The sequence below is a fragment of the Rhea pennata genome, chromosome 3 (genome assembly GCF_028389875.1).
Source record: "Rhea pennata isolate bPtePen1 chromosome 3, bPtePen1.pri, whole genome shotgun sequence".
In the NCBI taxonomy this organism is placed as follows: Eukaryota; Metazoa; Chordata; class Aves; order Rheiformes; family Rheidae; genus Rhea; species Rhea pennata.
The window spans coordinates 44,196,571-44,211,402 of NC_084665.1; the positions used below are offsets into that span (position 1 = coordinate 44,196,571).

Here is a 14,832-nt window from a genome sequence, read left to right on the forward strand (position 1 = left end):
TTGTATTATTATTACTAATAGGTAAGGTGAATCTTGCTACTGCATTAAGGCGAACAGACAAAAGGAAAAACCTCCCATCTGAATGGATGAGAAAAACTTCAGGCAAAGGGCTGAGATACCTTTCAGAAATGACTGTTGGAGAAATTAGTACAGCTCTTTTGCTACCCTTAAGTGAACAAAAACAAGTGTAGAAATATAAATATATAATGTACTAACTTTCCCTGGATTAAAATACGGCAAAATATTCACAGGAAAAAAAAAAAAACACAGGCTTCATTTGTTGCTTTAAAATAGTTTCGTAAGTTTTCAATATACTTTAGCTAATTCATTTCACAACAAGGAAAATTGCAGTTAGATTATAGTCACTTTTACTGTTCTAAAATGTTTAGTTTGTGTTTAAACAAAGACACACTAAGCAGATATATTTTAAAGCAAACAACAAAGGCATAAAATCAGTTAGTTAGGGCAATGAACACAATTACTTTTGCCATATTCCACGGCTTAACTGTAGACAAGTGAACTTTCTAAACTCTGTGAAACAAATTTGTACATGAAACTAAGATAGATTGTTCCAACAAAGTAAAAATTAATTCATTTTTACTTTCAAATACACAGGATATTCAGTAAAGAACTGTTTCCTTTGCTACAAAACAACTAGGAGAAAAAATTCAATACTTCTTTAATTTGACAAAAAACATTGTCTGGGTTTTTCCTTATCAGAAAACCACCCATTCCATATTTTGCCATAATAAACCCCACCATACACAAGTATCTTGTAGACTCATTATCGTTCTGCTGTACAGGGAGTATTATCTCTGTAAGATAATAGATCTTACAGAGAAATCAAGGCACAAGTACACAAACAATAAGGCATTTTATTGCCCAAACACGAGAGAGTTGAAGTTACAGTCAGAAAAGAAATTCAGTATAAATAATAGTTCACGAAGAGATCCACTGCCTGAAAGTGTTTCACTTCCCTTAGCTTTTTTTTTTCTTTCTTCCTTTTGCTCTAGCATTTGCGTAAACTGATTTGTATTTTATTTTCATCAATGATAGTGCCTGATTAGATCTTACTGCAGAACCACTCAGTTCTTGTCTACGAGCCAGAGGAACCAGATTTCTGAACCAAGAAAAAAATTTTGCCAGAGTGGAATGAAGAAGAAATCTTTAACTGGTAAAATTCATCAAACAAGAAACAGTATCATCTAGGCAAAATAATTTATTTGGAGAACTGCTTTTTGGGATATGTTTGTTATTTGCTTGCTCTATTCTTAGAACTGACTTCATGGAAGCATGTTCATGCACTCCAGCTACAGAATTAGGCTCAATAATTAAAATATATATCTTTTATTAAAGAAATAATTTGTGTTGCAGTGTAGATTTTTAAGTCACCATACATAAAGCTGTACATTTCCTTCAGAAAACCCTGGTTCCATTTGTTCTTTTGAGGACCTTTTCACAATAGTTCTTATTATAATTCTGTCTAGAGTTTCAAGCAGGCAGACTGCGCAATTTAGGGAAATGGACTCTTCAGTGGTGAGTTACAACACTACTAATTTAGTAGCCAAATATCCAGGATAAAAAAAGGACTTTGCAGGTGACAATAACTGATTGAAAAAAAAAAGAGTGGTTGGGACACAGTTCTCAAGTAATTCAAATTTAATAAAAAATAAAAAACAAAACAGAAATTATAGGAAAAAAGTATCAGTTTTATTAAGCTACAGAATCCCCATCAACTCCCCCAGCAAGCCAGGTATTTCAGAAGTGTCAGAATACCAAAAGTCATAATAGTTTCCCCAATTGCAGTTTCATCTCTGCCATTAAATTTAATTTCCCAAACATAGCCACTAAATAATTGACTCACCTAGTAAGAAAGCAGCCTTGAAATATCTGTTTACCAAGGAATTACTTACATGAGATTTTGACCAGTAAATGAAGACCTCAGCCACCATGCGGAACAACTCCTCGGCCTCAGGATTGGGCTCTTTTAGCCATTTTGCCCTAAAATTTGGTAAAAGGGCGGAAATGCTGATGATCCTCACTGGCTTTATGCTTTGAAAACAGTTTTCAACACTTTATAAAGATGAAAACAAGCAAAATCAAGCATGCGTTTTAATCCTTTTTGTTAGCAGTGGCTTTTTGATGTCCTATTTCAAAGCCCTTAAAATCCTTTTTATTAACACTAGCTGAATGCAACAGATTTGCATTGGGCTTTTCCTTCCTTCTGAAAAAGCCTCCAACTCCTCCTGGAAGTGTAGTAAAGAAACAGTGTAATCAACTAAAACTGGTAGGCTTTTAATGCAGTGCTAAGCATATCAAGCGATAAGAGATGGCAGCAATAAATAGGAAGTTTTTAAGAGATTCATTGACTTATGCCTCTCCACATACCTGTTATAGTCCACAAATCTAATCAACAAAGGGTAGAAGGCATAGAGGTCCCGTGCCAAAGTGGTGAACTCATCTAGGATGAGCAGTTCAGCCTCCGACATGTCACCTCTGCCTTCTGCTCTTAGGTGTTCTTCATCCGATACAACCACTGCTGCTTTTTTCTTTAGCTTATCCATCAGTGGCAGGAAGTGTGTCTTTAAGAGCTGGGGCTTCGCTTTGCTTATGATGGGCTGGGAAAACACTATTCAAGGCAATCGACATTACAATATACACCCGGCCACAAAACATAAATAAAAACTTTTACCTTTCCCCTCCTTCTTATGTTTTATTTCTAGGCTGCAGGGTAAAATCCTGTCCCCATTGAAATCAGCAGAAATTTTTGCACGAATTAAATGTGGTCAGGATTTCACATAGTCAATTTGCTTTCTCACTATGAGGGCAGAAATTAAAAATTCATACACTCATCTTTAAGGATCATATAGCCTTAAATGCATCTTTACTGGCATTCTGGCAATGTATTCAATGTATTTGTCTGCATAATTTTACTGAATAATATAGTAATTGTTTAATGGTATACATGAGTGAATGCATATATAGCAACATGGTACACACACAAGTTTTCTCAGCCTCTGGCTCTTCTTTTGAACCAGGCTTTCTCACTTGGCTAAAGTAGGACTAGAAAGGATCTTCTAGTTATTTGCAAACTCACTGGAAAAATCTGCTTGCACATCTTATACACATTAGGATATCAGAGGGCTTCTGTAGACAGAAATGAGACTGATTCAACCATGCATCAAACAGTCATCTGTGACTTGTTACCATAAGCTTTTTGCAAATCTAGTCATAAAAACTAATATGCAAATTAGCACTTCATCTGGGTATATTATAGTAAAAACATATTTAATACATCTATTACATAATAAAGATTTTAGGTAGCCATCACTTATTCTTAGACTATATTGTATAACTAGTCCTCAAAAGACTAGAAATCCAGACCACTACACTGAATGAAATGACTACTAGATTAAGTATTGAAAAATCATACAAAAGCCTAATTGAAAAGCTGAAATCTCAAGACTGAAGTGTCTTTTCCTTATATATTGTAATATTTAGAAATAAACTTATTTAACATAAATTTTAAGGTGTCATCCCAATGAAGTTAATAAAATGGTTGGTTAGTGTATGGTGCTGCTAATGCCAAGGTTGCGGGTTCAGTCCTCGTACAGGCTATGCTGAGGGTTTGACTAGATGATCTCCAGAGGTCCCTTCCAAACTTACCATTCTATGATTCTATGATTATTAAAACTGATGAATGAACGCATGTCCATATTTTATCATAACAGGAAAGTTAGATATACAGCTTCAAAATAACATTTTATGGATGAAATTTTCATATAGCCTAGCAAGGAACTGTCTAATGTTTGCAAATGGGACCCTTCTATACAAAGAAAAATTGCAGAATAATTATGATCCTTTAATTCAGTCTAATACAAAATGTGTATCTGTATGTTCCTAGGCAAAAGAAATGGTCTAATGAACTTCTTAAATTACTTATTAAGAAATTAAAATATACTGCTCTTCCTTTATACTTAGTATTTCTGGTTCATGAAGATTTGTACTGTTTAACAACATTAGAAGAATATGAGTGCTATTCTGCTCCAGCATTAGCAGAGTGAATGTGGAGTAATTCTATGTAAATCAATAGTAATCGTTTCGGATTTTTTTTTAACTCTTACCTGCTAATCTCTTCATCCATGCTCCTTCATCAATACCAAGGTTGTTATAGATGATTTTCAGTATGTTACCCAACAGAGTGTTCATGTGCTCTGACGTCAAGGCCGTACAACACATTTCAGCCTTGTCAGGGTTGTTTTCTGGCCCATGTTCCCACCAGTGTGACATGTAACTACATAGCATAGGCAGTATCACTTCCATTATATGTGGCATTTGTGTGTAACGAATACCAGACTCTGCTAGTTCCACAATTTCTTCCATTAGTTTTACCAAGGAAGGAATATTTGGGCAGACCTCTTCTACACTAGCAGGCAAATTGAGAACTATTGAAAAAGAAAAAGAAAAAGAAGGAGAAATAAACTATATATTGCAGAGAAAATAATTATCTCCAATTCCTCTTCCATACCATTTAAATTTTCTGTTTATGCTTACGCTCTTCTGTCTCAAGAAAAGAGACAGAGTGCTTTTATAGCACTGAGTAGTAAACTTATATGTAAGCTTCCATGAAAATATAATGCTCTGCAATAGAAGTAATTTTCCAACAATGAAATTATTACAGCAGAATGCAGCATCTGAATTCATTCTGTATTTAAAATTAAGCTTAAATTCCAGAATTACTTCTAACATGAGCTTTCCAGTTGAGAAAAAAATGGAAATAGTGAAACACTTACACAATGCATCAGATGAAACCCAATATGCTAGTAGAAAAAGGTCATTTCCTGACCTAATGAATAGAGCAAATTCTGGGAAAATGAATTCAGTGGGTGAGTTTGGTGATTGTAAGCATTTGCTTTTCAAATTATTTAATTATCAGTTCTTTCCACTGAAAAGGTACTGCAATTGCTTTTATTTTTGGAAGCAATTTGTTTCACCTACAAACACCTTTAAGCACAACCATTAGCTATTGAATGTCGAAGGCCCTGATGTACATGTGCAGTGAGGTATAGAGATATGTAAACACTGAAATTTTAGCATACAAATTGACAATGCAACTACTGGCACCAAGATAAACATAAGCTTTTCCCCAAAGTTTCTCCCCTCAGTGAGACCTAAACACACTTTACACAGCCATCCCAGAATTTCATTAAAGCTTCATACAATTTTGGAATTAATTTTTGTTACAAATCAATCAAAATATACTTGATGGTCTTTCTAGATGTATTAAAATAGCTAGAACACTTAACATAACGAAGCTTGGGTGTTGATATCTCCAAAATAAGATACTAGAGCTCTCTGAGTAACTAATCTTCTATGCTCACTTTTTTTAAAAATTAAGATGAAGCTATAAATATGATGCCTTTAAACAATCACATCAAATTCTCTGTCATCTATACATACCTGTGATACAGTTCACATTTCGCATATATGCATGTTTCATACACTTCTGTTCTAACTTCTATTTCTATTTACCACAAGTAGTATATATGACCTTATTCCCCAGTTACGTTTTTGGATATGAAACATTTCAAGAGTTGCAGAATGTAACACAAAGTTATATGCTAAATAAACATGCAATTTTATTGGAAAGTATCTGTACTGTGTCTTGTCTTTCAAACACAGAAAAAACAATTTACCTACTACTCTTACAGTGTACTCACTTTCTAAAGGTATACTATGTCCTTAATTAAGGCAAAATACTTTTGCTGCTACTGCAGGTATGTGAGATCTGATATCTGCATATGAAAAGTAACTAAAGATACTAATTAGAACACAACCTTTTATCATCAAATATACAATATCTGAATTATTATCAATGCATGAAATCCCTTCAGTAAATCAATTCCAAAGTGGTAAGAACAGTATCTCAAAACAAAAATACTGTTATCTTTAAAAATGTAAAATATTCAATTTTATAACATTTAGGCCACTTATTTAGGAAAGAAATACAATCAAGAGAGTACAAGAAAATTTTTGCATTATAAAATGTATGAAAAATGCATTTATTAAGGCAAGCAACATCTATAATCAAATCTGTGTTTGCAAAGCCATCATGTGAGGTTTTGGAAATACCTGCTCTGTCTCTTGCATTCTTGGTATTGTAAATTGAGTAGGTATTATGTTTGTTCAAGTGAGTTTCCAAAAAAGCCACTGGAAATGCACCCGAAAAAGCAGCCAAGCATTCTCCTAGTGCTGATCTTTGCCTGTGAATTAACAAACATAGACAAATATACACATATTTGATGACTGAATACACTCTGGAGTAGTTCTGCACCAGCCTTATTTTACTGTAAGAGATGTGCTTGTCTCAAAAAGATAAACCCCCACATTACTAGCATCATCAATACAAAAAGAAGTGTAATCGGCTGAAGTTCAGCAGTCATCTGCTAATATATGAATGAAATGTTAATACATAAAATGTCAAAGATAGCTTACTTTGCTGAAAGCAAATGAGGAACATACAAGAAAAACATGGAGTCATCATAATAATGCCTTTTATTCTGTTACTTTCCCCTGAAATTTACTGTATTTTTAACCTCTTCTATCAAGAAAAAGCTAATGGCGAGACTGAGGTATCAAGAGGCCAAATACAATTATATCTAAGTTATCTAATTTCCTTTTTCTGAGATACAGTAATAAACATACCTTGGGCTAGCAGGAAAGTTAAATTTTTCACAAAGTGGAAAATTGCTACCACTCCTGATCAGTAATGCTAAAAGTCTTGCACAAAAACTTTACTCTTCATCTCTTCAATATATGACAACGTTTATTTGGCAATCAAAATTCCTTAACTGTGCCAAAATCGTAAACAGCTGTCTTGGGGAAGAAGCAAGTGATCCCCTACCACTTGTCCTGCATGCTGCAGGTTTTTGGCTTGCGATAATGCTTATAGACAACTATATATGAAAATTATTACTTACACAGAGATATTTGCAAATATGAAAAATACATATGCAATTATAGAAACCAAGTAAACTCCATGTAGTGAAAAAATTTCATTAACCTGCATATACTTCTCTTCGTCACTAGGAAACAACTATTTGTGGCCATTACTAACATGGCCAGGGTCCAACAATGGTATGGACTACTATGAGCATACTGTTACAGACAGATGCTCTGAGGACCACGGTTACTCTAGGCTTATGGAGATCTTTAATCTTGACCACAAAACCTACTGCATTCATTTACCAAATCCCCAAATCAATTAATTCCTCATACTCTGTAGAAATGGTTTACCCCAGATGTGTATTTTATTTACTTATAGCCATTAACCCACACCTTTCTTCACGTTGTCTCCTATGATCCTGATACCAAGCAAGAGACAGTATTTTCTGTGGCTGATCTGGAGTTACACACAGGTTGACTTGCTACCAGTGTGTATAGCTGACTGCTACCAAAATGTGAAGCGTCCGAATTCTGCTCAGCCTTCCCTCAGAACAGCACTAGTCACTACATGGGAACTAATTTCTTTGAAATTCTTAAGAACTGAATAATCTCCAGACCTCTATTCTTTGGCCAAATAAGGTTTAAATAGACCAAAAGCAGCTTGGAGAGAAGTTAGAAGATACAGAGATGCACAAAAAACAATTATAAATTCCCATTTCCTTCAGTGACTAAACTGGAAAACATGTTACATCAGTGACAAATGAAGTAAATTAAGGATAATGAGAAAGAAATATATACACAGTTAACCAATCTAAAAGGAATAATTATAACAATTGCTGAGCTGAATGATATATTTTTACAATTCCCCAGTTGGACCTCAAATCAAGTGATATTTAGTGTAAAAGTCCGATCCTGTTATCTGTAATTTCTGTTTTAACTAAGAAGTGCACTTTGACAAATACAACTTTTTAAGTGTGATACAATAAACGCTGATGCATTCTGCTTAACGTTCAAGCACTCTTTTCTGTTTAGATATGTTTTCACCAAAAATATCTTCCTATATTCATTTCTGGGCTGCATATTCATTAAGCTAAATATAAACAAAAATCATGAAAACAGAGGAATATTTTTTCTTCTTACCGCTCTACATAGATACTCTTGCTAGTTCCCAGAGCATATAAACTGGCCAATATTCTGTAACAAGAGACCTGAACATCTTCCACTAAAGAGAAGAAGAAAATGATAGGTATGAAAAGATCTTTTCACTACACTTCTGTATGTCTCTAAATACACATATAAAGAGCCCTCTGACCACTCAGTGCCAAAGTTTTTGCTCAAAACTTCCATTTGATTCAATACCAAATTATCAGCTAAGATCATATTTCATGCACCACTAATGTGCTAACCTTCTGCAAATAATGGCATATCAACCCCTTCAAAATAATATATGATTGTACAATCTGAGAATTTATTAATTTAGTATCTAGAGAATATGTGTTAATGAATCTTTTCTAGATTGTCTGCAGCACTTACAAACGTTTCATGGGAAATCAAATAAGGTGCTGAAAAAAATTATTAGTGACAAGTTAATTTACAAATGCAACACTGCTGTGTAAAATGCATTAAAAATTATTGTTAAAAAATTTTAAATTCTTTTAATCACAGTTAATATTATTTTAAAATGTAGACATAGATACCAGCTAATGGCATCTACATAATTTACTCTTGAGACTGACAGAGGATTAAAAAAAACTAAATAATTCTTTGGTCCTTACAAATACACCATGTTTTGAGATTATCAGCCACCCCTTCAGTCACACTAATGTGAGAATCATCATCTTAACGTCTATATGAAAATATGTTTTTCCAATATGTTCGGCAGATGAGTGCTTTAATCAAACTAAAGAAAAAGAGTAACAGTCTAAGTATCATCAAGCAGGACAACATTCCCATTCCTTCCATGCTTTCACTATATTTTTTTCTAGTCTCTTCCTCTAATATAAAATGTTGGGGTTATAATAGAATTAATACTTTAAGTAAAAAAGCCTACAAAACAGAGCATCAAAGCTACATAGCTGGCTCTTTTCCATAAGGTGGTTTCAGTTCTGCTGATCTTTTGGAGTTGGGTATTTTTACATAATAATAATAATCTCAGATACACAATCCCACAACAACCATTTCTGTACGTGATCACACCACAGGGCAGCTCTGTAAATGTAGTAATACATTTAGGTATCAGCAATAGTCAAGATGTTTGTCATCAGAGTAGTACAATAAAATAATATTACTGTTACAAAGATCTGAAGGGCAGTTGCATGCAAGAAGAGTTAGCTTTTCCAGTTATGCTCCAGACAAAATAATTGGGCATAATTTAAACTAATAACGCTTACTCAGTTCATAAATTATTAACTGGATTTTTAAAATCAGTAAGAGGTATGTAGAATAGTTGGTAAGAAATAACTTACAAGTAAGTAAGAATCAAAGGCTAATTAAGTTCCAATACATGGAACATCAGAGATCAAAAATTATAAAAGACATGAACATGCTCATGCCTGAACAAGTGACATACAGTGAACAAGTGTTCACTCTACTGATGACTTTTACTCCACTGATGACTTTTTCCAGATACTGTCAGAATCCTGAACTTTACAGAAATAATACAACGAAAAAGGTAATGTTTAAGTTTCAACACATTCAAATCCATCAATAAATCACTCAAACTCCCTGTTAACTTAAACTGTGTAAAGAGGCATTTGTAAGATATTTTTATGGCAGTCTTTTGAGCTTTCTTCAAAAGTCTATGCAAACATTAATTTTGCACTAAACTGTTCTGGTAGTATAATCTTTTATAGAGCTATAAACAGCAGCAAAGACAGATTAAGTTATACAAAGTAATTTTTTACTCAGGATCTTGCATAAAGTCATAGTGAATCTATGATGGAGTCAAAAACAAAATCGAGCTTTCAGACTACCTAATCACAACCACATCCTCTTCCATATTTATACAAAGTCTAATAAAACCTATAGACTTTGTTCTAAGCTGATTACAGCAAACATTTGTTTAAATCAACAATTCTCTCAAAGTAACATAGAATTTGTCCTTCGTTAATAGAAATCAGAGCCTAATACTGCTTACATTGTGTTTGACTTTACAGATATTTTAGCAGCATAGCATTTCTAAAAAGCAATACATACATATTAAATCTTCCCCGAACTGGTGCTGTCCAATATGCTCAAATAATGAAGATAGCACTGGTAGGAGAGCCACTGTGGTATAATTAATGATTTGTGTCACTCCCTTTGGCTGGCTTCTGGTGTGTGTAAACTGGCCTTGCTTAAGATTTTCCATTGTTTTCTCCAGATCTTCAGCAGCATTGTCCAAAAATGCTCTCAATGCCATCTTAACAGACTCCAGACCAGTTTTCATCACAGTCCTGTATATAGCATTTAAGGAAAAAAGAAAGAGAATATGCCATTAGACAAGTATGAAATAAAGCCTGGCCTTTGTAATATGAACAGATAACAAAGATCTGAAGAAAAATATTTCCAGATTCTAAAATCTCATAGAAACACGACCTACTGAAACACTGTTTCGTAGGTTCTCCGCAGAAGAGGGATGCTTTATTTAGTTTCCCACTGACAAAATGCAGATTTTTTTAAACAGGGATTTGCCTCCAGAAGAAAAAACAAACAAACAAACAAACAAAACAAAACAAAACAAAAAAAAAAAGAAAAAAAAGAAGAGGAGACAGAAAAATGCGTAAGCCTGCTGCTATTCATCACTCTAGGTAGAGAAAAACTATTGCAAGCTGTATCTCAAAAATTCTTCCCAACCATGATGGTCATATTTCTGCCTTCAGGACAAGAATCAGGGAGGAATGAGTGAAAGTCACCAAATCTATAGATTAAAAACAACCAAACAAAAAAACTATCATAAAAACATAACTGTTTATATAACTATAATCAGTCATACAATGGCATAATCCAGGAGAATTATTCCCACGCCTGCTTTAATTAGCTTTAGTGAAGAGATCTTTGCTTTATGGAAAGAATCTATTTATGCATGTACATGTATGAAATAAATCCAAGTGAGAAATCCTTGACTGACAGATTTGAGTCTTTTTTTTAATTTACAGCGTATATATATAGAGTTTTAATGGCAATATTTACAAACTGTCACATAAACTCTATAAATGCTTTAACTTTCATCTGGAGATACTTCTACCTCTCTACCAAAAGCTATGTTGGTGATCTCTCCCTATATTTGTATTGCCCTGTATGATCGCATAGAGTATGGACATTTTATGACCAGAAATCAAGGTATTGCAATCTAACGGATTACTGTGCAACCAGTGAGCCACATTGACTGTGATCATGACTCTACCCCATAGCAAATGGAGAGTAAAATACATCCATTTAAGCAACTCAATATGTGAACATATTGAGAAAAAGAGCTGATGTGGGTCACTTGCATGTAGCACAATGATTTAACTGTTTGGAAGTAAATGCAAAGTGAAAAAAGTTAGCTTAAATTATCATGAAGCTAGTTTAAATTATCATGTTTTGCTTCACAGTTTCCAAGATTTAAAAGTGAACTATCAGTACAAATACTTGATTGCCCAGCTGATGAAAAGGAACTTATTACTCTTCAATATTTCAAGACTGTCTGTCTCATCTATTAACCTTGCAATGGCTCGAGTAGTTCAATTTAAATTAACTTAAAAGTACCACTGAATTCAATTTAAAGGCTCTTTGTTTGTGTTCAAATTAGACCCTAAATTAACTTTGCAATGAAGACATTCTGCAAGAGACACATACACTGCACTCCATGTGCATTTAACTCCTAAATATTTTGATGAAACAGTATAAGCGGAAGAGTAAATATTTTCAGTGTTATTTTATTTTGAAGACAGTCTCATAATCAAAACCAGAAGAATGAACAGCCAGTGGTTTTTGAACATCACTAATCTGAACTGAGAGAGTAACCTAAAAATACTGTTCTGTCAATCCCTAGATAATCTAAACTAGTAATTGCTTTCCAGGGGGAATTCTTTTTAATAGAGCAACTTCTTTCCTGAGTTTGGAAATTCTGTAGCCTTACACAGGTAGCCCATATGGGATTTTATATGGGCTAAGTTCTCTTTTAAAAATTTTCCTTCATACTTTAGAAAATACATTCAGCATTACCTTGCATCCAAGGTCTGGCCCAATATATGAAGACAGTTGACGATTGATGCTGCATCATTTCCTACATAAAAAGGAAAATATCCACTAATTAAGTTTCGTATACTTTAGAGCATCCCTACTTATTATATCTCTGGTTTTAACAAAACAGTAAATGGCATAGTAGAGGGGCAGTTCAACCTCTGCATAATTTCAATAGTCAAGTTAAAAAACATGCATTTTTATGTCTTTCCCTGTTTACACAAACGCAGTAACTACAGGCAGTAAAGCATCTCTCATGAAATTGCTGAGGCAGTCAAGAAAGAAGCACTTAAATGTGAGGTTAATTAAAGCTGCAGTGTATTGACTGGTTTTCACTTAAGTTCTATAAATTTTACTTTATATAAGTATATCTGAACATATATGTTCACTCTTTTAGTAAAATAAAACCTCCCAAGCTGCTATTGCAACATTGACAGGAAGAAAACATTTATATAAAATGGCATCAAAAAAGTTAGCCCACTTGTATTACTAAAAGGCTGCAACTATTTGTAATGGGATCAGGTGCACCTCACATGAGTAACAATCTCTGATACAACATGTACTTCCCAACATTAACGATTTTTTTAATATATATGTATACAAAAAGAGAATACACACACACCTTGTGTGCACATGTACAAACTAAAACACTGCCATATATAAGCCACCTCTAAGATCACTTTTTAAATCCAGGACAGATTTAGGCTATATAAATTTCATCCACAGGTTATTTAATTGAATTTTTAAAAATATCTCTGCAAAAATGAAAATATTCTTTCCTTGCTTCTATCTTTAAAATTTCTCAATTCAAAACAAATTAAAATAAATCAAACGTTCAGACAGATTCCTAAAAATCCTGTCATATGCACATGGTGTATTGTATTTTATTGGCATGCGTTATTACACTTGAAAATACAAGTGAACACAGCTAAAAGCAGTAATTGTTTCTGTGAAATAAAGATATAAAAAGAGAAACTGCAAGGAAGGAGTGGGGGGTTACTGCAGCATTAAGATTTTTCAATTGTATCAAAATCAAGAGTTATTTTTGTGGTGTGGCTCCACAGCAGATTAAACCAATCTGAATCATCGCTTCCATGGCTGCCCTTAAGCCTGCAGCCCTACGCTCCTTACACTGGCATCGGTGCTCATGCAATGTTGTAGTGAGCAGATAAGGAAGCTGAGGTGGCCCAAACAAAGCTTACCAAAAAAAACCCCAAACGTTAAGGGTTTTTTCCAGCTCCTGAGTTATTTTAATGCTCTGAGGACAGGCATGCCAGAGCTGATGAAGAGGAGGGGCATATCATCACTATGCAAATAATAGCAGGGATAAAGGGAGGTACTTGAGGCAACCCTGACAGACTGGGGCTTAGGCTGTCATGAAGTAGCACTCTACCATTCACAGTGCTTGGGTATATGCTGCATGCTACAGCGCACTACAGAGACGCTCACTCCAGTTCCTGGGAAATTCACCTTGGCTAACTCTTTGTATTATGTCGACATATTTCAAGACCATACACTCATCAAGAATTAGGTACTCTCTATGCTGAAGATCAGATGGAAGAACCAAAAATAGGTCTAGACATTCTCAAAACCAGACGAGGTTTAGGTGTATCTTTATAGCAAATATCAAAGTTTGGGGTTTTTTTTCCTAATAATAAAATTGTCATGAATTCTACTAAGATATGAAAAATATGTTCTAAAGGAATGTTAAAAGACTACCCAGTTAAGCAATTTTTAAAAGGGCCTACTTAAGTGCCTCACACCAGAAACTACCTTCCACATGACTACCTTAAGTCAAGCAAGATTAAAAAGGGCTTTGAATTTACACCTGCAATATTGCTAGAATTCAGCTTTGTGGCACAAATTGCAGACTTAATCACTACTCCAATTAGTTACCATAATACACATTTTATTTGGAATCATCTAACTTAAGTTTACTGGAAATTGTTTAGACAACCTAGTAGTTGTAGTACTGATGTCAGTTAGTTCTCCTAGAGAGAACTAGAACTCTAGCACTAACTCCTATCTCTCTCATGAGTCAATATAACTGTAGTTTGGCACCATACAACCAACTCTTTTCTTTCTTAAGTAGACCTCATGATTGTGTAGATACTTTAACAGGCAAATCACTTTGGGAGTTGGATTTGCACAACTGAATTTTGTAATTCTGAAGGTAAGGCAATCTGTAAATTTTGGAAGACTGCAGTATAAAAGCATTTCAACGACATGCTTACCACTTTCTATGTTGAAATAAGAAGCAAGGGCAACCAGCTTACTACTTTAAAAAAACACACAGAAAATCATTTCTCTTTAGTCTAGTAATACATGTAGCTCAATCATAATTATTCATAATCATAATTTCACAATTTCAACCAGAGTATCAGAGCCAGAGTATCAGAGCAGAATTCAGTGAGCATCATGTATTCAGGCCTCTTCAATTTAAATTGATCCAAGTACTATACTTTGGCCAGGCATTACCAATACAAAAGTAAAAACATGCTTTCAAAATTATTGTGAAACTTCTTTCCTGGAGTGTCTCTTGGCATTTATAACTGAGGACAGGATCTGTGATAGACTATTACAATATGCAATTTGCTACGAAATAGTTTTTGGTTCAGGGGAAATTCTGGGTCTTACTGTAGGTGGAAGTCATGCATTTAATTGTTTTCACTGTGTTTTTAA

At 34.1% G+C, this 14,832-nt stretch overlaps 1 protein-coding gene across 5 annotated transcripts in view; it reads right to left on the reverse strand.

Moving 5' to 3' along the window:
- RYR2 (ryanodine receptor 2) overlaps window positions 1–14,832 on the reverse strand; it is a 444,114-nt gene that overhangs the window by 87,000 nt on the left and 342,282 nt on the right. For all 5 annotated transcript variants that reach the window (XM_062572155.1, XM_062572154.1, XM_062572153.1 and 2 more), the window contains 7 exons: window positions 12,133–12,193; window positions 10,141–10,379; window positions 8,086–8,167; window positions 6,133–6,263; window positions 4,125–4,445; window positions 2,389–2,629; window positions 1,914–2,001 (listed from right to left, as the gene is read on the reverse strand). In XM_062572155.1, coding sequence (XP_062428139.1) covers window positions 1,914–2,001; window positions 2,389–2,629; window positions 4,125–4,445; window positions 6,133–6,263; window positions 8,086–8,167; window positions 10,141–10,379; window positions 12,133–12,193 — 1,163 coding nt within the window. The remainder of the gene's footprint in view (window positions 1–1,913; window positions 2,002–2,388; window positions 2,630–4,124; window positions 4,446–6,132; window positions 6,264–8,085; window positions 8,168–10,140; window positions 10,380–12,132; window positions 12,194–14,832) is intronic.